We start from the raw sequence: 25,718 nt of genomic DNA on the forward strand, positions 1-25,718 counted from the left end.
ATAAATGTTGTTATATGTGGTGCAAATTGGGCATTGTTAAATCAACCTATGGCGAGAAATTTATGCTCTAAAGCGAGAAATTTATGCTCTAAGTATCATTTTAAGCATATCCCTTTCCACTTCCAAATACTGGCATCATTTTGAAATGATTTGCCTCTTCATGTATCTAACTTTACCTTCATCTTGAGTTAAAATAATTTTCATTTTCAAAATTTAGATTATCATTTTCATATTTTAATCCCAAACCCAGAAAAAAAATTAAAAATAAAGAAACAAAGAAAGGCATAAAACCCAAACCAACGCTGCTTAATTAAAAAAAAATCAACTTAAGACCCTGCGAAGATAAATGGAAACGAAACAGCAGCGTCTGTAAAACCTACAATAGACGCCAGAAAAAGCTTGGGTTTTAGTGGGAAGTAGACAAACAAATTAAATACAAAAGCCAACAGAGACTATGTACACAACAATGATGATAATGAAACCAAGCTAAGAGTGATTAATACTGGCACAAAAAAGATATTTTTGTAAATTATGAATTCAAATCGAGCTAATTTGAAACGAAAAAATTCCAACTTCAAACAATTAATAAAATTTAAAAGCTTTATATACATAATCCTGGATAATTTTCAAATTCCAATAATGAATTAAACTAGATGTTCACAGTTTTGTTCAATTAGTAATTCCATCTTTATACAAAGAGAAAACCAAGCAAAATGATTTGATATTGTTTAAGAAAAATATTAGGCAGGAAAAATGGGAATTATCTCAATAACGGCAAGAGCTCTGCACCATTTTGATTTCTACCAGAAAACCCATGGATTCTATTTTTTTCAAGAAAAAGAAAAGAAGAAAATTTACAGTGAAATCGAAGGAAACACCGTAAAAGCAGGAAAATGTTTTTCGAGGAAACATAAAACGGTCTAACTTTTTTTTTGTTTTATTTTAATTTGTTATTGGATTCTTTTTTTCTCATACATATTAATTAATATTCTTCAACAACAACATTTAAGAGATTTTATTTTCTAGAATTCTTATATAGAATTTAAAAAAAATAATTTTGAGTTTTTATATTTTTTTTATATAGAATGAGGGTCAATTTGATAGAAAATATAACTTTGATAATTAAATTTATTATTATAGCAACTAAAAAAGTGACACATAGGATGACAAAAAACAAATTTTAAAAATATTAGTAATCAAATTGTAAGTTTTTTAAGTAAGTGACCAAAAAAAATTTACCTATAGTTTAATAACTAATAATAAAGTTTACTTTTAACCTATTATTTTACTATAATGTTATTATTTTAATTACTTGATTTGCATTATTACGCTTATGATGATTTTTATAATTTTTGTTTCTAGTGGCAGATGTTGTCATTTGATTTTGGAAGAGTTATTTAAAAGATTAAATATATATTTTCAGATAAAAAATAAGGTAAGTTACAAAAATGTCTTCTAATTATATCATTGATTTTATTTTGATGATCCATTTAAAATGATAAATTTTATAATTATTGAGAGATAAATATGTTGAAGTTTTTATATTTATGATCAAATGAAAGAATATGTAAATATTAGAGGATTAATTTTACTATTAAACTAATAAAAATAATTTAAAAAGTTTAGTGCTTAAATCGAAAAATACATAAGTGGATGATAAAATAGATTGAAAAACATAATTGAGTGACCATTTTTATAATTTATCCAATCATAAACCAACCCATCAAGAACTTAAAGCTGTGAAGTTAAGGATGAAAATAAAATTGAAAAATCAAGCTACAAATAGCGATGATAAAAAAAGAAAAAAGAAAAAAAAGTGATACTTGTTAATGCTCTTGTTCAATCAAGTCTTATAGAGAAAACAACATAATTAGTTTAAATCCACATGATATTTTTGTCAATAAAAAACTTTATTATAGAAAAGGAAAGAACAGTATGGCAAACTATCAACTAAAAAAGCAATGGCAAGAGTACAAGATAAGTCACAACAGTAGTACAAAGCTAACTGATAGAAAACACATATTGCTTCAACTTATTTTTATTCAATCTATCACAATGATAACTTCTCTTACAAGTTCCCTCCAACCTGTTGTTATTGCTTGCGCAAGAAATGGCCCAAACTTATTGGAAAATAAAACTTCCATTAACTTCTTATTGATAGCTGTAATAACCTATTCTTGATTAAAAATATATTATTCATGCTTGGATGCTTTTTTTATAAAATAAAAATTAAAATACTTAAAAGAATCCTTTAATAAACAATTAAATCATATATTTACTCACAAAAAAACAACAAGCTCCGCATAACCTATAATTTATTTATTTTTTATAATATTTAAATTTAAATTTATTATATAATATATATGTACTTTTATAAAATACATAGAAAGTTAAAAGTGAGAAAAACATTAAGGTAAACTACTCTTAATGTTACTAAATTAATTGTAAGTTTACGTTTTGATCATTTAATTTTAAACAATTATAAAATAGTTAGTGAACTATTAAAAAGTTTTCATTTAAGCCATTAGACTATTAAATCGTTGTTGTATGACCTTATTTGTTTTCACTACCTGCATCAATTGAAATCTCTTCTTCCCTTTTCTTTTACAGTTCAGTTTTTTATGAAATAAATTTGAACGCTACAAATCTACGAACCAAAATTCAAATAACTTTTTTCTTTAATCTTCGATATTGACTGTCAAATCAACTTGGTTACGAGATATGTTCTTCTACTCATTGATGGATATTGATCCATCATACCAGTTGTCGAATCGTCACTTGGAGCTCACTAGTCAGACTTTCTTTAAAAAAAATTTTAATAGTCCAATGACTTAAATAAAATCTGTTGAATAGTTCACTGACCATTTTGTAACTTTTTAAAGTTGAGTGACTAAAACATAAATTTATTAATAATTTAATAACTTTGGGTGTAATTTATTTATTTTTAATTGGTGCAACAATGTCAATATTATCTAGAGATGATTATTGCGGGAAAAACCTTTTATGGAGGTAATTAGACATCCAAAAAAGCTGTTAGACTATTTAATTTATGGATTAGATTTTTTTGTAAAATTCAACTTGAGATGAAGTTTTAGAAAAGGAAAATACACAAATTGCATTAAGTTGAATCGGACTCACAAGAACACCTACTACTATCATAAGCCTTTCTTAAGAATTAAGTTGCTTGAACATACTCAATTTCTGAAATTGAAGATATCTTCAGACAATCAGAAAAAGCGAGGGTAGAACCATAGAACAACGTATATATGTACATACATATAAGCACAATCAAGGGTGATCACGTCAGCATATCAAAACCTACTGTGGTGAAAATGGATTATGGTGTCATTTAGGCAATGGGTCGTCCTGGGCTGATCTATAGCTACTTTGTTTGTGAGCTTTAGAATAGTATCAGTACCGACTGAAAGCAGTAAGATTTTCAATCTCCAAAACATGGCGACTTGTACCAGCTTGCCCACTTCATTTTTCACCACAACTTGCAACCTCTTCCACTTGTGGAAATGGTTTATGCACTGATTCTGAGGGCTCACACATCTGCTATTCTAGATCTTTGTACTCTGCTATACTGTAACACCTTGTTTGGTTCGCCGTAATACCCAATCCATTACGCCCCGATTACGTGCGTATTACATTACGCCCCTATTCCGGCGTTTGGTTCGCTGTAATAGGTATTACGCGCGTAATCGGTTACGCCCCTAATCCCCAAATTCCCGTGTTTTCCAATCCCTTCCCTTTTCGGTGTATTAGCTATTACTTCCGGCCTCCCTCCCCATCTCCCTGTTTTACCCTCCCTCCCTACCCGACCCTCTCCCTAATCATTTTCGCCGTCCTTTCTCTTCATCTGGATTGAATTACATCGAAGGATCTACCACTAATTTCCCTTCTTTGATCCTCTCAATCAAGGTATTCTCCCGTTTCATTCAGTCCTTTGGCTTTTTTTTTTCCTCCGTTTTTTTCTTTCTTCTCTGTTTCATTGTTTTTTTTGTTAATTTTGCTTATGTGATTATGAACACAGTGAATTTAGTGTTGGGATAGCTTTGATGTTACTGGGTTTTATTTTTATTTTTATCTATGTGTATTTATCTGAACTTCTTGCTTGTTTTTCGGGTTCAGCTGGTAGTCCACAATAGAGAAGGCATTTGTGATATTGAGCAGGTGAAAATGATTTTTTGAACTCCATTTATCTTTCCATTTGATTTAATGGCACTTCATTTTGTACAACAATGGTGAATTGGTGATAGTTCATCCATAGCCAGTTTGTTTAAAGCATCTTTAGCTATAAGATTAAGATGTATTGCATTTAGAATATCTTTTTACACGAGTTTCTCTGTATCTGAAACACAACCAAGTTGAAACTATGATCTCTCTATTTTTATGAACTTTATAGACAGTTTCTTAGTTGTTGGCTTTGCCATGAGTTCGGGGAAAAGGAACTACATCTCTGACATCAGTGAGGCCAGTCATAAGAAGAACCATAAGATCGAACCCTAGTCTAAACCCAGAGTGCTTGACTGTTCCATGCTTGCGAAGATCTTGGTACCATTCGTACTGATCTCTTGACAAGTCAAATTCCTTCATTCTGAAATCAGAAAACCATAGCAAACAAGGAAAATAGGCTTTGGTATCAATAAGGATAGTATTGAGAATAGTTCAGTCCTCAAGAATAGACCCAAATTAAGATGGCTTTAAAGTGATCATTAGAAGAATTGAGATAAACCTAGAGTTTAGATCAGGTTGTTTTGGGTTCAAGTAGTTTTAGGTCGGTTCATTCACATTTGAGATTTGGATTTTTCAGATCGGATCGTTATGGGTTTGAATCATTTCAGACCATTTCTGGTACAAGTCATTTTGAGTTCGAGTTGTTTTGACATTACCTTGCACTTAGCATGTCAAGCCGCTCTTCACTTTGGCTACCCGTAATCACTGTTCCCATCTGCATTACCATTTATCCATCTTTCATAACCAACTCAAAACCACCCACTGTTTCAATATATTTGTTTCAAGTTTTAGGCTTTACCTTGGGTACAACCATATCAAAAGCGGCCACTGTTTTTCCATCATCATTCAAGCGTACATAAAATGGCTTAACTGCTTTTGGATAATCATAAATAATCACAGGTCTCTTATAGTGATCATCAGCCAAGTAGCTGCCATTGAGTAAATGGAAAATAATAAGAACATTTTGTAGGAAAAGTCTCGTATTGTTTTAGGATATTTGCATGTGATAGTTCTTTGTTAGTAGCCAGATTATATGTACCTTAGATGTTCAGCTGTTAAAGGGACTCCCCATCGAAGTTTTGTTTCGAAAGTCTTATCTGTCACCTGGTGTTGAAGAATGAAACACTTTGATCAGACATAAGTTGCTAAACATATGGCAGTCATGTTGGCCGGCTTAATGTGGGTTAATTGCACCAAACGTTCTTAAATGATTGCTTATATTATAAGTTGGTTCTTATTGTTGAAAATGTTCTAATTGAGTTTTTAAACTATCAATATTGTATCAATCATATCTTTCTATCAATCTAGCAGTCAATTTAGGCATTAAAGGCCAATTTGGATCTAATATGGAGCATATTTAGAATATGTGGATTAAATTATAAGTTCATGTACTTATTACATGAATGGATTTTATGTGTTAATAAAGAAGATAGTGCCAAGAGGTTTATTTATTAGTTGATTATGTAGTAGTTACACAAATTTTTTCAATTTGATTCACGTGTTTTAAATATGCCAATATGCTTCATGTTAGATTTGAGTTGAGCTGATATTTAACATTCACGCTAATGGTTCGACTGATGAAAGGGCCTAAATTATAGATACTAACCATGGCAGATCTTGGGATTAAATTTTGGGGCTTAGGAGTTTAATGAGAAAATTTTAAAAACTCTCATTAATCTAAAAGAGTTTAATTAAATTTTTTTAAAAATTTCAATAGAAAAAATATTTTTCCAAAATTTTGGGGGGCCAAGGCCCCCTGCCACCATTTAGCTCCACCTCTTTCTTGTTCCTTATTGCTTTGATTTGGTCGAAATATCCCTTTTCTTTTATGTGTTGGAATTGGTTGATCTACTTTGGAGATATCATGTCATTATGGTAGAAAGAATTGTCTATAAAAATTATATATTGTTTTGTTTATGGTAATAAAAATCAATTTTTCATTCCTTGCTCCAATTCGAACAACTTTTCAGCAACTTTAGCTCCAATATCCAGTGCATTAAAAGTTTTACAGGAACTGAGTAATGAACTCCAGATTCCAGCATCTGGTTCATCAGGCATTTCATTTACATGTCGACCTCACCCTATGTTTATGCATTTTTATTTGTTTTAGGGTAGCATAGATAGTCAATCTTGGTTTCAGTTGAATATTTTAACTTCAAAAAACAGATTTAATGTTGGAATTATTAAATGATTAAATTCAACAAACAAGTATCCTCTTTATTGATTTTTGCTGTCTCTCAACACTTAATCGATTTCCCTTTTATCATTACAGGTTCTTTCTTCCAACACTTCTTCATCGCAGTCGTCCCCGATTTGCTCATTACAGGTTAGTTTTCCATTGGTATTTATGGTTTTGTTTGTATGTTTGTATTGCTCATTACAGCCTTTGTATTGCTCATTACTTGTTTCTCGATGGCACAGTATTTGATATTTAGCTTTGTAAACTTGTAGTCATTAAGGAGGAGTAAAATAACATTTGAATGTTCATTGTCACGTGAAAATTCATTTCTTATGTATTTATATGTACTGTTTCTGTTTGAAGCTTTCCCTGCACCGGGTAGATAAATGAGTCACTTTTAAATGCTTTATGCTATTGTTCATGATTTCTATGCTATGCTATACAACTAAATGATGTTTATTTTTACTGATATTCTTTACTGTGTAAATTTTGAATATATTAATTGAGCCCATATACTAATCTTCTTATTAGTATTTATTTTCATGCATACTTTGATGTTTGTTAACTTGGTCGCAGTAGTCTCTGTGTTATTTTAGAGAAATTACATTTTAAGTTGATCTTTTATCAGCAGAAAAGTTTCCCCTGCTTCTATTTTAAAATTATAATTGTGAAAGTGTAAGGAAGTTTTTAAAATTAACGTATATATATTATGATAAATAAAATTATACAAATTTTACTTAAAAAGTCAAATTTGGCTGTTAAATTAATAAATTCTATAGAATTCTGAAATTTTAATAATAATAATTTTTTGATGAAAAAATGCTAAACATGTATTTTAAACTTGATACTAGACAGCTAAGTAACAATTCTTGTAAAAAATAAGTCCTCTTCAAAGTTAATTATATTTTTACAAAATGAAATTACCATTTAAAATGTTATAAAAGTTATAAAACCTTAATTAAACTAATCATCAGTAATTAAATATACTCTTTCATTATTATTTGGGTGATTGATAAAGAAATGAAATTAAAGTTGCAACGATATCATTTAGTCGTCTAATTTTTTGCTTCGTGTGTTCTAAATTTGTGCTGTTTATTTTTATTCGATAATGTGTAATTGCAACTTCAATTCTTTGATAGTGTGTTCTAATTTTAAAATGTTGCAGTAATGGCTCGTCTGCCTTTAATTGCACAAAGTGTGAGGCGTAAAAGAATTAGTATTGCTGTGACAATATGGTTGGAAATCTGTAGAATCGCGGTTTGGTTCTTATTTAGAATGGGTGCCAGCCTTAGCCTACATAGACCAAGGATTAGGTCCTATACCGTAGATTTTTATGCAAAACGGGATTATGTGAATAGGCTTGTATATGCTAGTGACGAGACCTGTATTGAACAAGTTAGGATGAATAGAGCTGCCTTTTTTAAATTATGTGAGATGTTAGAATCGATAGGGGGATTGAAGTCGACAAGGTTCATGCTTGTTGACGAGCAAGTAGCAATGTTTTTACATATCATCTCCCATCACCTGAAAAATCGAGTTATCAAGCATCACTTTAGAAGGTCCGGGGAAACTGTTAGCAGAGCATTTCATAGTGTTTTAAATGCTGTCATACGCTTGCAAGATGTGTTATTTAAAAACCCGGAGCCAATTACAGCCGATTCTTCTGACACAAGGTGGAAATGGTTTAAGGTATAGGACTAAGTTTTATATATAGCTTCAACAACATTTACTTGATTTAGATTTAAATTAGTATTCTAACTCAAGGTTTTATATCATGTGATATAGAATTGCTTAGGTGCTCTTGATGGAACCCACATCAAGATTAGGGTTCCAACAGTTGATAAACCTAGATATCGGACGCGAAAAGGTGACATAGCAACAAATATGCTAGGTGTTTGTACACCTGAGATGCAATTTGTTTATGTTCTTCCTGGTTGGGAAGGTTCAGTTGCTGATGGACGAGTTCTTCGAGATGCCATTAGTAGAAGACATGGATTAAAAGTTCCTCATGGTAAAGTGTATAGTTATAGGACTTTGATTTATTCATTAAGATCACACTTTGTGTGCTGAATTAATCATTTTTTAATATGAAACTTATCCTATAGGTTGTTATTATCTAGTTGATGCTGGATACACAAATTGTGAGGGATTTCTTGCACCATTTAGAGGACAACGATATCATTTGAACGAGTGGCGTCAGGGTTATCAGCCAAGTTCTCCGCAAGAGTTTTTTAATATGAAACATGCCTCAGCACGTAATGTCATTGAAAGATGCTTTGGCTTATTAAAACTTAGATGGGGAATACTTAGGAGTCCATCGTTCTATCCTGTAAGGGTGCACAATAGAATTATTATTGCATGTTGTTTGCTTCATAATTTTATTCGAACCCATATGAGTAGTGATCCCATTGAAGCGGAGGTGGGAGAAGGATTACCTACAATTAATGTGGTGGATGACGATGAACCGAATATCACAAATATTCATCCATCGGATGCTTGGGCTACTTGGAGGATGGAACTAGCCAACCAAATGTTCGATGAATGGCAAGCATCTAGAAATTAGTTTGTGAAACTTTTGTGAAACTTTTGTATTTATTTTTGTATTGTACTAAAATACAGAAATTATAATATAATTTCTTCTAATTCAGCTTGTGTTATAATTTTAAATTTTTTGTGCTATGGAACTTTTGATACTTGCAAATATTCAACTTAATTACTAGATTTTATAAAGTGTTGACCTTTTGAATCATGATATTAAAATAGTAATTAATATAATTTATTTTTTTTTGTTCTTAAGATCATTATGTCAGGTGTTCCAGAATCAAATGCTCAAGCTTCTCGAGGAAGCAAAAGAAAATGGGTTCCCGAGGAAGATGCAGCATTAGTTTCCAGCATGGTGGACCTGCACAATGTTGGAACATTTAATGCTGATACCGGGTTCAAAGCCGGTTATTTGAACGAGTTGGAAAGAAAGCTACAAACGGTTTTACCAAATGCAATGTTGAAGGCGAAACCTAATATTGAATCAAGGATTAGGTTACTTAAAAGGGAGTGGTCAATTGTCTACGACATGCTTAATGGCCAAAACAATAGCGGTTTTGGTTGGGACGAGCATAGGCAGCTCGTTGTTGCTGAAGATGCGGTTTGGGAGTCCTATTTAAAGGTAAGATTATTTCAAGTCTTTATTATATTATTTTTACCAAACTTACGACTAATATGATTTCCTCATTTTTTTAGAGTCACAAAGAAGCCGCCCAATTCAGATTTCGTACTTTCCCTTACTATGACCAGCTTACTACCATATACGCAAGAGATCGAGCAACTGGGAGAGATGCTCAAACAGCTGCTGATGTTCTTGAAGAAATACACGCTGATGATGAACGTACTACAGATCTGAATGAAGAGAGAAACACATTCTATGACTGCGAAGCTGACGTCTCTTTAGATGACATGGATGTTTCTGGTACGGATCCACGAGGAGATCGAGACCAAGGGGGTTCCTCATCTTCAAACAAGAGAAAGAAGAAATCTGATGCTCGTGATAATATGTTTTCTTCATTTAATGAGGCTGCCACTTTGTTCGGGGAGAAAATCCAGGCCGTTGGCGATCAAATCAGTAGGAGTTTTGCCTCCGAGGTGGTAGTTCAGCAGAAGTCAGAACAACATATGGAAGAGAGAGCTTCAAATTTATATTCAGCCTTATGGTCAATTGAAGGTTTAACCGACGATCAACGATATGATGCATTGAGTAAAATTCCCGACCATCCAACTCAAATGATCGTTTTCTTTAGTTTACCTTCAGTTGCCCGATTGGAATGGGTTAGGAGATTTCTTTCTTACCATTAAATATCAATGTTCAAACTTTTTGATGTTGTAAAACTATATAACATATGGATTTTAATGTACAATTTCATTTTCATCTAACCTTTTCTTAATATAAGTTAATTATGTTTATGCATAATATAATTCTCAAGTTATATATTGATTTTAGTAAATTCATATAAGAACATTTTATTATTAAGAATTTTATGAAATTATATATCACTATATAATTATATTAATATTAATTATTTTAAATTGTATAAATTCATATAAGAAAATTTTTATTATCAAGAATTTTATGAAATTATATATTATTATTAAATTATATGTAATAATTATTATTTTAAATTATACAAATTCATAAACTATAATCATATTAGTTATAATAATTTTAAATTTTATTAAATCATATATTTAATTAAATCATATTAGTTATAATCATATATTATGATTTGAGTAAATTCATATAAGAATATTAATTATTAAGAATTTTATTAAATAATATATTTTAATTATATTATATTTAATAATAATTATGTTATTTTATATTTTACAGTATCATATTTAATAATATGGTTTGAGTAAATTCATATAAGAATATTAATTATTAAGAATTTTATTAAATTATATATTTTAATTAAAATATATTTATAATAATTATGTTTAAATATGATTAAATTATTTATTATTGATATTAATCTTATTAAAATTTAAATAAAATAATTTACCAAAACAAATTTCTGCTAATTATTAAGAATTTTATTAAATTATATATTTTAATTAAAATATATTAAATAATAATTATGTTTAAATATGATTAAATTATTTATTTTTGATAATAAATAATCTTATTAAAATTTAAATAACAATAACAATAATCATTTACCAAAACAAATTTATGCTAAGGGTATTCTGGTCATTTTAGTTTTCTCCATTATGCTATTACACCTCTATTACATTCAACCAAACACAGTTTTACTATTACGCCTCTATTCCATTACATTCAACCAAACAGTTGATTTGCTATTACACCTCTATTCCATTACACCTCTAATCCAACCCAATACACCGCTAATCCAATACAGCGAACCAAACGTAACCTAATAATGTTAAGTGAAGTTTGCAAACACTTACATTACGTTTGGTTCGCTGTATTGGATTAGCGGTGTATTGGGTTGGATTAGAGGTGTAATGGAATAGAGGTGTAATAGCAAATCAACTGTTTGGTTGAATGTAATGGAATAGAGGCGTAATAGTAAAACTGTGTTTGGTTGAATGTAATAGAGGTGTAATAGCATAATGGAGAAAACTAAAATGACCAGAATACCCTTAGCATAAATTTGTTTTGGTAAATGATTATTGTTATTGTTATTTAAATTTTAATAAGATTATTTATTATCAAAAATAAATAATTTAATCATATTTAAACATAATTATTATTTAATATATTTTAATTAAAATATATAATTTAATAAAATTCTTAATAATTAGCAGAAATTTGTTTTGGTAAATTATTTTATTTAAATTTTAATAAGATTAATATCAATAATAAATAATTTAATCATATTTAAACATAATTATTATAAATATATTTTAATTAAAATATATAATTTAATAAAATTCTTAATAATTAATATTCTTATATGAATTTACTCAAACCATATTATTAAATATGATACTGTAAAATATAAAATAACATAATTATTATTAAATATAATATAATTAAAATATATTATTTAATAAAATTCTTAATAATTAATATTCTTATATGAATTTACTCAAATCATAATATATGATTATAACTAATATGATTTAATTAAATATATGATTTAATAAAATTTAAAATTATTATAACTAATATGATTATAGTTTATGAATTTGTATAATTTAAAATAATAATTATTACATATAATTTAATAATAATATATAATTTCATAAAATTCTTGATAATAAAAATTTTCTTATATGAATTTATACAATTTAAAATAATTAATATTAATATAATTATATAGTGATATATAATTTCATAAAATTCTTAATAATAAAATGTTCTTATATGAATTTACTAAAATCAATATATAACTTGAGAATTATATTATGCATAAACATAATTAACTTATATTAAGAAAAGGTTAGATGAAAATGAAATTGTACATTAAAATCCATATGTTATATAGTTTTACAACATCAAAAAGTTTGAACATTGATATTTAATGGTAAGAAAGAAATCTCCTAACCCATTCCAATCGGGCAACTGAAGGTAAACTAAAGAAAACGATCATTTGAGTTGGATGGTCGGGAATTTTACTCAATGCATCATATCGTTGATCGTCGGTTAAACCTTCAATTGACCATAAGGCTGAATATAAATTTGAAGCTCTCTCTTCCATATGTTGTTCTGACTTCTGCTGAACTACCACCTCGGAGGCAAAACTCCTACTGATTTGATCGCCAACGGCCTGGATTTTCTCCCCGAACAAAGTGGCAGCCTCATTAAATGAAGAAAACATATTATCACGAGCATCAGATTTCTTCTTTCTCTTGTTTGAAGATGAGGAACCCCCTTGGTCTCGATCTCCTCGTGGATCCGTACCAGAAACATCCATGTCATCTAAAGAGACGTCAGCTTCGCAGTCATAGAATGTGTTTCTCTCTTCATTCAGATCTGTAGTACGTTCATCATCAGCGTGTATTTCTTCAAGAACATCAGCAGCTGTTTGAGCATCTCTCCCAGTTGCTCGATCTCTTGCGTATATGGTAGTAAGCTGGTCATAGTAAGGGAAAGTACGAAATCTGAATTGGGCGGCTTCTTTGTGACTCTAAAAAAATGAGGAAATCATATTAGTCGTAAGTTTGGTAAAAATAATATAATAAAGACTTGAAATAATCTTACCTTTAAATAGGACTCCCAAACCGCATCTTCAGCAACAACGAGCTGCCTATGCTCGTCCCAACCAAAACCGCTATTGTTTTGGCCATTAAGCATGTCGTAGACAATTGACCACTCCCTTTTAAGTAACCTAATCCTTGATTCAATATTAGGTTTCGCCTTCAACATTGCATTTGGTAAAACCGTTTGTAGCTTTCTTTCCAACTCGTTCAAATAACCGGCTTTGAACCCGGTATCAGCATTAAATGTTCCAACATTGTGCAGGTCCACCATGCTGGAAACTAATGCTGCATCTTCCTCGGGAACCCATTTTCTTTTGCTTCCTCGAGAAGCTTGAGCATTTGATTCTGGAACACCTGACATAATGATCTTAAGAACAAAAAAAAATAAATTATATTAATTACTATTTTAATATCATGATTCAAAAGGTCAACACTTTATAAAATCTAGTAATTAAGTTGAATATTTGCAAGTATCAAAAGTTCCATAGCACAAAAAATTTAAAATTATAACACAAGCTGAATTAGAAGAAATTATATTATAATTTCTGAATTTTAGTACAATACAAAAATAAATACAAAAGTTTCACAAAAGTTTCACAAACTAATTTCTAGATGCTTGCCATTCATCGAACATTTGGTTGGCTAGTTCCATCCTCCAAGTAGCCCAAGCATCCGATGGATGAATATTTGTGATATTCGGTTCATCGTCATCCACCACATTAATTGTAGGTAATCCTTCTCCCACCTCCGCTTCAATGGGATCACTACTCATATGGGTTCGAATAAAATTATGAAGCAAACAACATGCAATAATAATTCTATTGTGCACCCTTACAGGATAGAACGATGGACTCCTAAGTATTCCCCATCTAAGTTTTAATAAGCCAAAGCATCTTTCAATGACATTACGTGCTGAGGCATGTTTCATATTAAAAAACTCTTGCGGAGAACTTGGCTGATAACCCTGACGCCACTCGTTCAAATGATATCGTTGTCCTCTAAATGGTGCAAGAAATCCCTCACAATTTGTGTATCCAGCATCAACTAGATAATAACAACCTATAGGATAAGTTTCATATTAAAAAATGATTAATTCAGCACACAAAGTGTGATCTTAATGAATAAATCAAAGTCCTATAACTATACACTTTACCATGAGGAACTTTTAATCCATGTCTTCTACTAATGGCATCTCGAAGAACTCGTCCATCAGCAACTGAACCTTCCCAACCAGGAAGAACATAAACAAATTGCATCTCAGGTGTACAAACACCTAGCATATTTGTTGCTATGTCACCTTTTCGCGTCCGATATCTAGGTTTATCAACTGTTGGAACCCTAATCTTGATGTGGGTTCCATCAAGAGCACCTAAGCAATTCTATATCACATGATATAAAACCTTGAGTTAGAATACTAATTTAAATCTAAATCAAGTAAATGTTGTTGAAGCTATATATAAAACTTAGTCCTATACCTTAAACCATTTCCACCTTGTGTCAGAAGAATCGGCTGTAATTGGCTCCGGGTTTTTAAATAACACATCTTGCAAGCGTATGACAGCATTTAAAACACTATGAAATGCTCTGCTAACAGTTTCCCCGGACCTTCTAAAGTGATGCTTGATAACTCGATTTTTCAGGTGATGGGAGATGATATGTAAAAACATTGCTACTTGCTCGTCAACAAGCATGAACCTTGTCGACTTCAATCCCCCTATCGATTCTAACATCTCACATAATTTAAAAAAGGCAGCTCTATTCATCCTAACTTGTTCAATACAGGTCTCGTCACTAGCATATACAAGCCTATTCACATAATCCCGTTTTGCATAAAAATCTACGGTATAGGACCTAATCCTTGGTCTATGTAGGCTAAGGCTGGCACCCATTCTAAATAAGAACCAAACCGCGATTCTACAGATTTCCAACCATATTGTCACAGCAATACTAATTCTTTTACGCCTCACACTTTGTGCAATTAAAGGCAGACGAGCCATTACTGCAACATTTTAAAATTAGAACACACTATCAAAGAATTGAAGTTGCAATTACACATTATCGAATAAAAATAAACAGCACAAATTTAGAACACACGAAGCAAAAAATTAGACGACTAAATGATATCGTTGCAACTTTAATTTCATTTCTTTATCAATCACCCAAATAATAATGAAAGAGTATATTTAATTACTGATGATTAGTTTAATTAAGGTTTTATAACTTTTATAACATTTTAAATGGTAATTTCATTTTGTAAAAATATAATTAACTTTGAAGAGGACTTATTTTTTACAAGAATTGTTACTTAGCTGTCTAGTATCAAGTTTAAAATACATGTTTAGCATTTTTTCATCAAAAAATTATTATTATTAAAATTTCAGAATTCTATAGAATTTATTAATTTAACAGCCAAATTTGACTTTTTAAGTAAAATTTGTATAATTTTATTTATCATAATATATATACGTTAATTTTAAAAACTTCCTTACACTTTCACAATTATAATTTTAAAATAGAAGCAGGGGAAACTTTTCTGCTGATAAAAGATCAACTTAAAATGTAATTTCTCTAAAATAACACAGAGACTACTGCGACCAAGTTAACAAACATCAAAGTATGCATGAAAATAAATACTAATAAGAAGATTAGTATATGGGCTCAATTAATATATTCAAAATTTACACAGTAAAGAATATCAGTAAAAATAAACATCATTTAGTTGTATAGCATAGCATAGAAATCATGAACAATAGCATAAAGCATTTAAAAGTGACTCATTTATCTACCCGGTGCAGGGAAAGCTTCAAACAGAAACAGTACATATAAATACATAAGAAATGAATTTTCACGTGACAATGAACATTCAAATGTTATTTTACTCCTCCTTAATGACTACAAGTTTACAAAGCTAAATATCAAATACTGTGCCATCGAGAAACAAGTAATGAGCAATACAAAGGCTGTAATGAGCAATACAAACATACAAACAAAACCATAAATACCAATGGAAAACTAACCTGTAATGAGCAAATCGGGGACGACTGCGATGAAGAAGTGTTGGAAGAAAGAACCTGTAATGATAAAAGGGAAATCGATTAAGTGTTGAGAGACAGCAAAAATCAATAAAGAGGATACTTGTTTGTTGAATTTAATCATTTAATAATTCCAACATTAAATCTGTTTTTTGAAGTTAAAATATTCAACTGAAACCAAGATTGACTATCTATGCTACCCTAAAACAAATAAAAATGCATAAACATAGGGTGAGGTCGACATGTAAATGAAATGCCTGATGAACCAGATGCTGGAATCTGGAGTTCATTACTCAGTTCCTGTAAAACTTTTAATGCACTGGATATTGGAGCTAAAGTTGCTGAAAAGTTGTTCGAATTGGAGCAAGGAATGAAAAATTGATTTTTATTACCATAAACAAAACAATATATAATTTTTATAGACAATTCTTTCTACCATAATGACATGATATCTCCAAAGTAGATCAACCAATTCCAACACATAAAAGAAAAGGGATATTTCGACCAAATCAAAGCAATAAGGAACAAGAAAGAGGTGGAGCTAAATGGTGGCAGGGGGCCTTGGCCCCCCAAAATTTTGGAAAAATATTTTTTCTATTGAAATTTTTAAAAAAATTTAATTAAACTCTTTTAGATTAATGAGAGTTTTTAAAATTTTCTCATTAAACTCCTAAGCCCCAAAATTTAATCCCAAGATCTGCCATGGTTAGTATCTATAATTTAGGCCCTTTCATCAGTCGAACCATTAGCGTGAATGTTAAATATCAGCTCAACTCAAATCTAACATGAAGCATATTGGCATATTTAAAACACGTGAATCAAATTGAAAAAATTTGTGTAACTACTACATAATCAACTAATAAATAAACCTCTTGGCACTATCTTCTTTATTAACACATAAAATCCATTCATGTAATAAGTACATGAACTTATAATTTAATCCACATATTCTAAATATGCTCCATATTAGATCCAAATTGGCCTTTAATGCCTAAATTGACTGCTAGATTGATAGAAAGATATGATTGATACAATATTGATAGTTTAAAAACTCAATTAGAACATTTTCAACAATAAGAACCAACTTATAATATAAGCAATCATTTAAGAACGTTTGGTGCAATTAACCCACATTAAGCCGGCCAACATGACTGCCATATGTTTAGCAACTTATGTCTGATCAAAGTGTTTCATTCTTCAACACCAGGTGACAGATAAGACTTTCGAAACAAAACTTCGATGGGGAGTCCCTTTAACAGCTGAACATCTAAGGTACATATAATCTGGCTACTAACAAAGAACTATCACATGCAAATATCCTAAAACAATACGAGACTTTTCCTACAAAATGTTCTTATTATTTTCCATTTACTCAATGGCAGCTACTTGGCTGATGATCACTATAAGAGACCTGTGATTATTTATGATTATCCAAAAGCAGTTAAGCCATTTTATGTACGCTTGAATGATGATGGAAAAACAGTGGCCGCTTTTGATATGGTTGTACCCAAGGTAAAGCCTAAAACTTGAAACAAATATATTGAAACAGTGGGTGGTTTTGAGTTGGTTATGAAAGATGGATAAATGGTAATGCAGATGGGAACAGTGATTACGGGTAGCCAAAGTGAAGAGCGGCTTGACATGCTAAGTGCAAGGTAATGTCAAAACAACTCGAACTCAAAATGACTTGTACCAGAAATGGTCTGAAATGATTCAAACCCATAACGATCCGATCTAAAAAATCCAAATCTCAAATGTGAATGAACCGACCTAAAACTACTTGAACCCAAAACAACCTGATCTAAACTCTAGGTTTATCTCAATTCTTCTAATGATCACTTTAAAGCCATCTTAATTTGGGTCTATTCTTGAGGACTGAACTATTCTCAATACTATCCTTATTGATACCAAAGCCTATTTTCCTTGTTTGCTATGGTTTTCTGATTTCAGAATGAAGGAATTTGACTTGTCAAGAGATCAGTACGAATGGTACCAAGATCTTCGCAAGCATGGAACAGTCAAGCACTCTGGGTTTAGACTAGGGTTCGACCTTATGGTTCTTCTTATGACTGGCCTCACTGATGTCAGAGATGTAGTTCCTTTTCCCCGAACTCATGGCAAAGCCAACAACTAAGAAACTGTCTATAAAGTTCATAAAAATAGAGAGATCATAGTTTCAACTTGGTTGTGTTTCAGATACAGAGAAACTCGTGTAAAAAGATATTCTAAATGCAATACATCTTAATCTTATAGCTAAAGATGCTTTAAACAAACTGGCTATGGATGAACTATCACCAATTCACCATTGTTGTGCAAAATGAAGTGCCATTAAATCAAATGGAAAGATAAATGGAGTTCAAAAAATCATTTTCACCTGCTCAATATCACAAATGCCTTCTCTATTGTGGACTACCAGCTGAACCCGAAAAACAAGCAAGAAGTTCAGATAAATACACATAGATAAAAATAAAAATAAAACCCAGTAACATCAAAGCTATCCCAACACTAAATTCACTGTGTTCATAATCACATAAGCAAAATTAACAAAAAAAACAATGAAACAGAGAAGAAAGAAAAAAACGGAGGAAAAAAAAAAAGCCAAAGGACTGAATGAAACGGGAGAATACCTTGATTGAGAGGATCAAAGAAGGGAAATTAGTGGTAGATCCTTCGATGTAATTCAATCCAGATGAAGAGAAAGGACGGCGAAAATGATTAGGGAGAGGGTCAGGTAGGGAGGGAGGGTAAAACAGGGAGATGGGGAGGGAGGCCGGAAGTAATAGCTAATACACCGAAAAGGGAAGGGATTGGAAAACACGGGAATTTGGGGATTAGGGGCGTAACCGATTACGCGCGTAATACCTATTACAGCGAACCAAACGCCGGAATAGGGGCGTAATGTAATACGCACGTAAGTAAATGTTCTTGCCGCCTTCTCAATTTACCATTCTTTCTTTTTTTAATTAATTTATGCATGCATTGCTTGACTATGCCTTTTAATCTATTATTCTACTATAATGTTAGTATTTTAACTACAGGATTTTGTATTATTTCGATTAAGATGATTTCTATAATTTAAGTATGAGCACTAGTTGCTTCACTCAATATTCTTCTACTCCTATTGATGATCCAAAACTTTTCTGATTCCTTTGACTCTGTCGTTCAGTCTATCTTTTTTTTTTTTTTACACTTGTTACCAATAAGCTCCCTCAGTTCATTAGAAAAACTTTCATTTTAAGTGTTTGTCATCCTTTTATCTTCTTCCACTTAATTTTTTTTTTCTAGAACGAGGTTCAACGTTAGATTATGCCAACATCACATTCCACCTCCAATTCTTATAGCCATTGAGCAACTATTCAAACAAATCTCAAGGCCGCACACCTGCTTTTATTTTCCCGATTCCCTTAGTTGACTAGCAGCCCCCCTACTTTTTTTTGAGCCAAACATAAACTAGTTCCTTTTGAGACTTAACCCTACTTCCCTTACCCGATCACAACTCTCATCTAGTTCCTTTTAAGATAAACTCAACACCATCAAGCCTTTGTTACTACCCATGGTCAAACAAATATTATTTGCGCTTATACGTTCATCGGACACAACCACCCCAACACATTTATAAAAATGCTTACTCCTCGTATAAGTTTTCTATTAGCTGAACAAGTCATGTGGAACCTAGATTTCTTATTTAAATTTTAAATTTATTTAAATTAATTCTTTTCATCTAGGAGTTTTGATGATAGTGTGTCTATAAATAGGTGCTCATTCTAGGAATAAATCACAATTTACTTTCATCTTTTTTATAAACTCCTTTACTTGAATCATAACCTAAAATTCAAATGTCCTAACCATGATTAACCCAATAGATTCAAATGTCCTAACCAACAAACTTAAATGACACAGGGATGCAAGATAACAAAGGAGTTCTTACTCCAATGAGCTCCTCTCACCATTACAAGCTTCAATACAAGTTTGACCCTATTGATACCACTATATACCATAGAACTATTGGAAAACTCCAATATCTTTCCTTTACAAGACTTGATATTTTGTTTGCTCTAAACAAACTTTCTTTGTTTATGCATGCTACATCATCCATACATTGACAAGCAATGAAATGCATTCTTCGACACTTGAAACAAGCCTTCATCTATAGTCTTTAATTCACTCATCATTTGGATCCAATTTTTATATGTACTTAGACGTTGACTAGGCAGGTGATCACATTAATCGTGATTTGACAACTGGTTTTATTCTTTATTTTAGTCAAAATCTAATAAGGTAGTTCTCAAATAAATAAACTACAATTGTTCGCTTCTCTATTGAAGCTAAATATCGAGCAATCGCAATTGCTACCTTTGAAACTCTTTGGGTTATGAATTTGGTAAAAGAGCTCAAAGTTCCATTATCTCATCCTCCGAAAAGCTTTCACCACAATTAAGGTACAACATCTCGCAACTAGCATCTAGATTGCATAGCAAAATGTAGCATTTTGAGGTGGATTTACATTTCGTTCATGATCATGTTCAAAGAAAAAAATTGGACTAGATTGTAAAGTTCTAGAAAAAATTTGGACTTGAATTTTGAGCTTGATTTTTTAGAAAGTATAAGGTCCCTAATGAGAATATATGAAATCGAAATCGAATTTTAATCCGGAGCTAGGAATCGAAAGTTATGCTTATCTTGAACTCAAGGACTAAATTGAATAAAATGTAAAATATTTGTGAAATTGTAAAATGAATTTATGTAGGTTCATGTATATCATAACATTTTATGAAGATGATTGGTATTGATTTGTATATAAAATAATTATATAGATCAAGAATTGGATCAAAGTGGAGCTAATAGAGAAAAAGTAAAAAATGTGGATTAGTCCTTGAAGTATGCACTCGTTTCATATTTTGAATAGGTAAGTTCATGTGAAACTTACTATCTTATTTTATGTTATGTGATTTTGTGTTTGATTTTATATATATATATTTGGATATAATTAGAACACTAGTGAAATTGGCATGTATGGTTAGTAATGGGCTAAATTGAAATGTCATGTGATTGTTGGCTATTATGTAATAGTACATGGTACAAATACGAAGTTGGTTGATTACAGGGATTGCTAATGATATAAGTGTGCTTGATCAAAGATTTTACATTTTATAACAAGATCTAGCATTTGTTACAGATTCTCGGGTTATATGTAACAAAGGTTTAGCCCGTACGAGTAACCTGATTTAATTTCAGCTTATATGAATAAACCTGATGAAAGTTCAGCTTGTGTGAGCAACTCAGTTTACCCGTGTATCCGAGTCTATTTTACTATAGTTCCATCGGGCAATATTAATCTTAATTAAAATGGAAAAGCTTGAAAACGTATTGATATGAAATGATATATCTTCATAATTTTTTATGTGACAATAAATTGCTTTGGTATTAAATGATGTTATTCATGATATGCAAGTATATCTAACTTATTTCAATGTTAATGTTGACAAGTGACTGGTTAAGGCATTATGTGCCAAAGATAGCCAAATTGTAAGCAAATGTGATTGGTAGTTGTTATTCTTATAAGTGATCAAGGTAAGTATAGTATTTCCATTTGAACTTACTAAGCATTCTTAATGCTTACTTTAGTTGTTTTTTTTTTCTTGTAGATTGTCACTTTACAGAACTTGTCAAGTTGAATCAGCGTGAAGCACATACTATCAAGGAGACGTTAGATATATGTTCATTTTGAGTCTAGATATTGTGGCATGTACATAAGGACCTTTGTTGTACAAATGGCCGATTCAAATTTAATGGTTATGTAGTAATGTGATAATGGTTGAACTTGTTTATTAAGTTTGGTATGTGATCTAATTGATGTAAGGTTTGGTCTTGTGTGATGCTAGTGTGTGTAATGATCTTAATTGGTATGTTTCAGCATGTTAAATATTGCAAGTAAAATAGTTGGAATAGCCAAGTTGATAAATAGCTTGAGAAATGGCATATTTGAATGTTAAGTATGAGATGAAATTGAATGCATGGTTTGTGTGATTCATGTCGGAGTCTTTTAAGTGATAAGCTTCTAAATTGTACAAATATGCCATGTTTGAGTTGGTAAATGATATGTTTTGGAATTAGAGAGTTGTAATGGATTTGAACATGTCTTATAGTTAAATGATTGAATTGTATAAAGTTGAATGGTTGGTTTAGATGATTACATACTTGTATTGGTTTTGGTTGGCATGTTTAATAACATTATTCTTGAAAAATATTGAATGAAATCATATTGATATATTGGTTTGAAAGCAAGTGAATAGGTAGGTACCAAATGTGCATTTTGCCAAAAATAGGGACGACGTAGCTACTTTAAGCCTTGACTTCAAAACATATGGTTAATAGTCTGACGTCAATATACTCGAAGTTGTGACATGACTCAATAAGTTGGTGATGTTGTCACATGGAAACCATGAAGTCACAATGTCGGCTTGAAATTTTAAAAATTTTACAATTTGGTCCTAATTCACACTTGGTTTAATAAAAGAGCTTTTGTATGCTCGTGTAGGAACAAAAAATGATTAGGTAACATATTATATATGTGAATGATACTTGTTTACATGTTTGAATGATCAAATGATGTATAATCATATGTAGTTGTTCCTTTGGCAATGAATGTAGATCTTATAGCTCGAACCAAGCGATCGGGTCGGGTAAGGAGTGTTACATTTTGTAGTATCAAAGCTATGATTTAATTGATTCTATGTCATACCCTAAATCTAGCTTATTCGAATTAATGGCGCATAAACGCAAAGTTGTCTATTTTGGCGCACTCTAATAGTTAGTTAGCCAAATAGTAATCTTCTGGAGAATAAATGTTTTGTTGAATTGAGTATTCGCCCAGGGATGTATATGATAAGCTATAAAAGTAACATATTTTAATCTCATTCTTAATGCCTTTTTAGATGATTAATTATGCAAATTAGTGAATTTGATGCTTCTAATCCTTTAATTTCATGTTTCTATACATAGAAGAGCATTTGGGAGTAGAATGAGCAGAAAATGAGCCAAAATTGGACAAATAGAGTTGTTTTCAAGAGCCACATGGCCTGGGCATTTCCACACAGGCTAGACACACGCTCATGTGCCAGCCCGTGTTGATTTCGCACCCTGCTTCCCAAATACATGGAAAACCCCAATTTTTAGACTTTCTGAGCATTCTAAAGTTTATAAATACCAATTAAAAGAAGACATAAGGGAGAAATCAGAGAAGGTCGAAGAAAGCACTCGTAGAACACTATCAAAATCAACTCGGAAGCATATCTCCATGAAGATTGAAGATCTCATTTTAATTTCTTTCAAAGTTTTATTGAGTTTCTTTGTGTCTAGTGGTTATTCTGACTTTCAGATGTTTTCATTCAGGATTATGAACTAATTCCCTAAATACCTAGGGAGAATGAAACCTATAATGAATCATTATTTAATGTCTATTTTTACACGATAAATACTTGATTCTTGTTCTCAATTATGTATGCTTATTTCTTGTTTTAATATTTCTGGAATATTAATTCATGTTTAATGTGCTTATTTCAGTGGAAGAAAAGTCTCTGTTCAAGAGTAAATCTAGCATTGAATGGAGTTGCTTGCAATTATAGAAATAGGACGACATAAATCTAATAGGGGAATCCATAGATCGAGTTAATATGACGATAGGGTTTTAATTAGAAAGAGATTTCAATTAATCAACCCAAAGTTAGTTGTTTTTACTCTCGAAAGAGATATTAACATAATTTAGGGATTTCTGCGGATCAATACACAAGTGAATAAATCGTTTAATTCAGATTTATAATAATACGTGAAGTCTAGGTGGATTCTTTCCTGGGTATTGTCTATCTCATTAGTTAATATTCAATTATTTCCTTGATTCATTCTTTGTTGCGTTCTTAGTTAAATTAGTTTAGTAAATTTAGATTAAAACACATCACTCCAAATTGTCGACTAAATAATAGAAAAACGGTAATTACTAATACTTTTAGTCCTTGTGGATACGATATTCTCTACTCACCTTAGCTATACTATTGTTCGATAGGTGCGCTTGCCTTTATCGTATTTATAGTTAGTTTAGTGACCATCAGTATACCAGGATTTAGTTCTGATATTTGTAGTCCACCCTTCGATTAAAAAACTCCGTAAATGCGGGGTGGAGAAGTTTAAAGGCAAGAAATATGATGACCTAGAAAAAAACCAAGTATTGGTTAGAAAATACTTGGAGAGTTCTCAACGAGTTGATGTGTTCCCAAGAGGATAGTGCGCGATGTGTCATATCTCTGTTTAAAGAAAAAGTGTGCCAATGGTGGACGACTTTGACATCTATAATCCCGAGAGATCGGGTAAATTGGAAATTTTTCCAAGATGAGTTTAAAAGGAAATACATCATTCTGTTGTATTTAAAGAAAAAGAAAAGAGAATTTATGGAGCTGAAACAAAATAGATATGACTGTAGCAGAATACGAACGAGAATTCGTCTGTCTAAGTAAGTATGCTCAAGACTCGTGTCTACTGAAGCAGTTGTGTACCCATTTTGAGTGGAGTCTAAACAAAGATATTCGTGTGCTAGTGGGAGCTCTGGAGTTGAATGAGTTTGTTGTGTTATCCGAACGAGTTCGAAAAATGGAAGACATGCAGAATGAGAAAAAGCAAGCTAAAGCCAAAATTCGAGAATCCAGCAAACGTAATATGGCCAGATCGTTCCTAACATCTTCGGCAAACGTAGTAGGACTTATATAATATTTTAACCTACATTATAATATGAAGATAAATGTTAAATTCTATTATTAGTCCATGTACTTTGCGAAAGTTGTTAATTTAATCCATGTATTTTAATTTAGTTATTTTTAGTCCCTATACTTTTTTAAAATTTTATAGTTTTAGATCTATCAAATGATAACTATTAAACTCATGAAGTTAAGTTTAGCTAATCCCAAAATATGATGCGCCAAGCATATTATCATATGTGTAATGTTATGTTAGCTTATTATTTCCACATATTACTCATTAAAATTTAGTAAATGTATTAACGATTCTTATTTGTGTCGAGATTGAAATTTCAAGATTTTAAAAGTAAAGAGACTTAGAATGATCCAATTGGAGAATATTGACCAAATCTACAATTGTATGCATAATACAAGACTAGTAATTTAATTTAACCAAACAAATTTAATTGCTATTAATTGAGTCAGGATTAAAATTGACCAATTTGAAAAGTACAAGACTAGAATTGAGCAAATTAAAGTATAGGACTAAATCTATAACTTTAAAAAAATACAGGAATTAATAGCAGAAGTTAACCAAAGATAAATCATGTCAGTTTGAAACCGACTAAGCTGTATGGGGAGCTTAAGCTTCTCTAATCTTTAGGGTATGGACGGTCGTCAGTCTGAGAATGACATTTACGTCTTATAATTTCTATTTGGTCCACTCCAATGTTCTTTTTCTTTATTTATTTTTATTTACAGCTTTCATTATTGTGACCGCCAAGAGTTTGAAGCTAGCTTGATGAGATTTCTTTTTCTTGTTTCAGTGAC

General features: G+C 31.1%; 2 protein-coding genes across 2 annotated transcripts; one reads left to right on the forward strand and one right to left on the reverse strand.

Moving 5' to 3' along the window:
• Positions 1-4,292: 4,292 nt before the first annotated feature.
• Positions 4,293-6,297, reverse strand: LOC121228881 (asparagine--tRNA ligase, cytoplasmic 2). Its single transcript, XM_041111900.1, has 5 exons — positions 6,214-6,297; positions 5,279-5,343; positions 5,039-5,168; positions 4,896-4,954; positions 4,293-4,600 (listed from the first exon to the last, which is right to left on the reverse strand). The coding sequence occupies exons 1-5, from the start codon at positions 6,295-6,297 to the stop codon at positions 4,417-4,419; spliced, it is 522 nt and encodes a 173-aa protein (XP_040967834.1). The 3' UTR covers positions 4,293-4,416.
• A 10,120-nt stretch (positions 6,298-16,417) lies between these two features.
• On the forward strand, positions 16,418-18,422 carry LOC121228882 (asparagine--tRNA ligase, cytoplasmic 2). Its single transcript, XM_041111901.1, has 5 exons — positions 16,418-16,501; positions 17,372-17,436; positions 17,547-17,676; positions 17,761-17,819; positions 18,115-18,422. The coding sequence occupies exons 1-5, from the start codon at positions 16,418-16,420 to the stop codon at positions 18,296-18,298; spliced, it is 522 nt and encodes a 173-aa protein (XP_040967835.1). The 3' UTR covers positions 18,299-18,422.
• Positions 18,423-25,718: the final 7,296 nt, after the last annotated feature.

The sequence above is a fragment of the Gossypium hirsutum genome, chromosome A05, assembly GCF_007990345.1.
Source record: "Gossypium hirsutum isolate 1008001.06 chromosome A05, Gossypium_hirsutum_v2.1, whole genome shotgun sequence".
In the NCBI taxonomy this organism is placed as follows: domain Eukaryota; kingdom Viridiplantae; phylum Streptophyta; class Magnoliopsida; order Malvales; family Malvaceae; genus Gossypium; species Gossypium hirsutum.

What these genes read in the sequence shown, in the direction of transcription:
- LOC121228881 (XM_041111900.1), bottom strand. Translation starts at nt 6,297, where the DNA reads ATGCCTGATGAACCAGATGCTGGAATCTGGAGTTCATTACTCAGTTCC. An exon ending in CACTGGATATTGGAGCTAAA is followed by an intron (nt 5,344 to 6,213) that starts GTTGCTGAAAAG and finishes CTTCAACACCAG; the next exon opens with GTGACAGATAAGACTTTCGA. An exon ending in TTGATATGGTTGTACCCAAG is followed by an intron (nt 4,955 to 5,038) that starts GTAAAGCCTAAA and finishes ATGGTAATGCAG; the next exon opens with ATGGGAACAGTGATTACGGG.
- LOC121228882 (XM_041111901.1), top strand. Translation starts at nt 16,418, where the DNA reads ATGCCTGATGAACCAGATGCTGGAATCTGGAGTTCATTACTCAGTTCC. An exon ending in TTAACAGCTGAACATCTAAG is followed by an intron (nt 17,437 to 17,546) that starts GTACATATAATC and finishes ACTCAATGGCAG; the next exon opens with CTACTTGGCTGATGATCACT. An exon ending in TTGATATGGTTGTACCCAAG is followed by an intron (nt 17,677 to 17,760) that starts GTAAAGCCTAAA and finishes ATGGTAATGCAG; the next exon opens with ATGGGAACAGTGATTACGGG.